This window comes from Charadrius vociferus, unplaced genomic scaffold, assembly GCF_000708025.1.
Source record: "Charadrius vociferus isolate BGI_N301 unplaced genomic scaffold, ASM70802v2 scaffold3425, whole genome shotgun sequence".
Classification (NCBI taxonomy): Eukaryota; Metazoa; Chordata; class Aves; order Charadriiformes; family Charadriidae; genus Charadrius; species Charadrius vociferus.
In genome coordinates this window covers 1-508 of record NW_009648407.1, presented here as the reverse complement: position 1 = coordinate 508, position 508 = coordinate 1, and the positions used below count along the sequence as shown (strand labels likewise).

General features: G+C 57.9%; 1 protein-coding gene across 1 annotated transcript in view; it reads left to right on the top strand.

The window, feature by feature from the left end:
* LOC104286746 (SH3KBP1-binding protein 1-like) overlaps nt 1-390 on the top strand; it is a 6,178-nt gene extending 5,788 nt beyond the window's left edge. The window contains exons 9-10 of the mRNA XM_009885377.1: nt 24-179; nt 290-390. Of these exons, the coding sequence (XP_009883679.1) occupies nt 24-179; nt 290-390 (257 nt within the window). The remainder of the gene's footprint in view (nt 1-23; nt 180-289) is intronic.
* The last annotated feature ends 118 nt before the right edge of the window (nt 391-508 follow it).

Genomic DNA, 508 nt, shown 5'->3' with positions numbered 1-508 from the left:
CCATCCCTGCCGTCCCTTCCCAGTTTGTGCCGACAACAACCACGTCCGCACGTGGACGGTGACGCGCTTCCGCGGCATGATCTCCACCCAACCCGGTTCCACGCCCTTGGCTTCCTTCAAAATCCTTTCCTTGGACGATCTGGAGTCGCCCTCCTCCTGCGCCGCCGGCGGCGACATCGGTACCGTCAATTCCCACCCGATCCCGCGCCGAGGGGAGGGCGGCGGTGAGAATTTTGGGGGCGAGGGGGCTTATTTTATTATTTTATTATTTTTTGGGGGGGGCCGGCAGGACCCTTCGGCGAGCGGGACGAGCAGCAGGTCTTCATCCAACGGGTTGTGCCGGACGCGTGCCAACTCTTCGTCCGCCTTTCCTCCACCGGCAAACGGTGAGCGCCGCCGGCGCCGATGGAAAATGAGGATGAAAAGTGGTGGTGGGGGGAAAACCATGGAATGTTTTTGAGGGTTTTTTTGGGGGATTTTGGTTATTATTATTATTTTTTTTGACGTT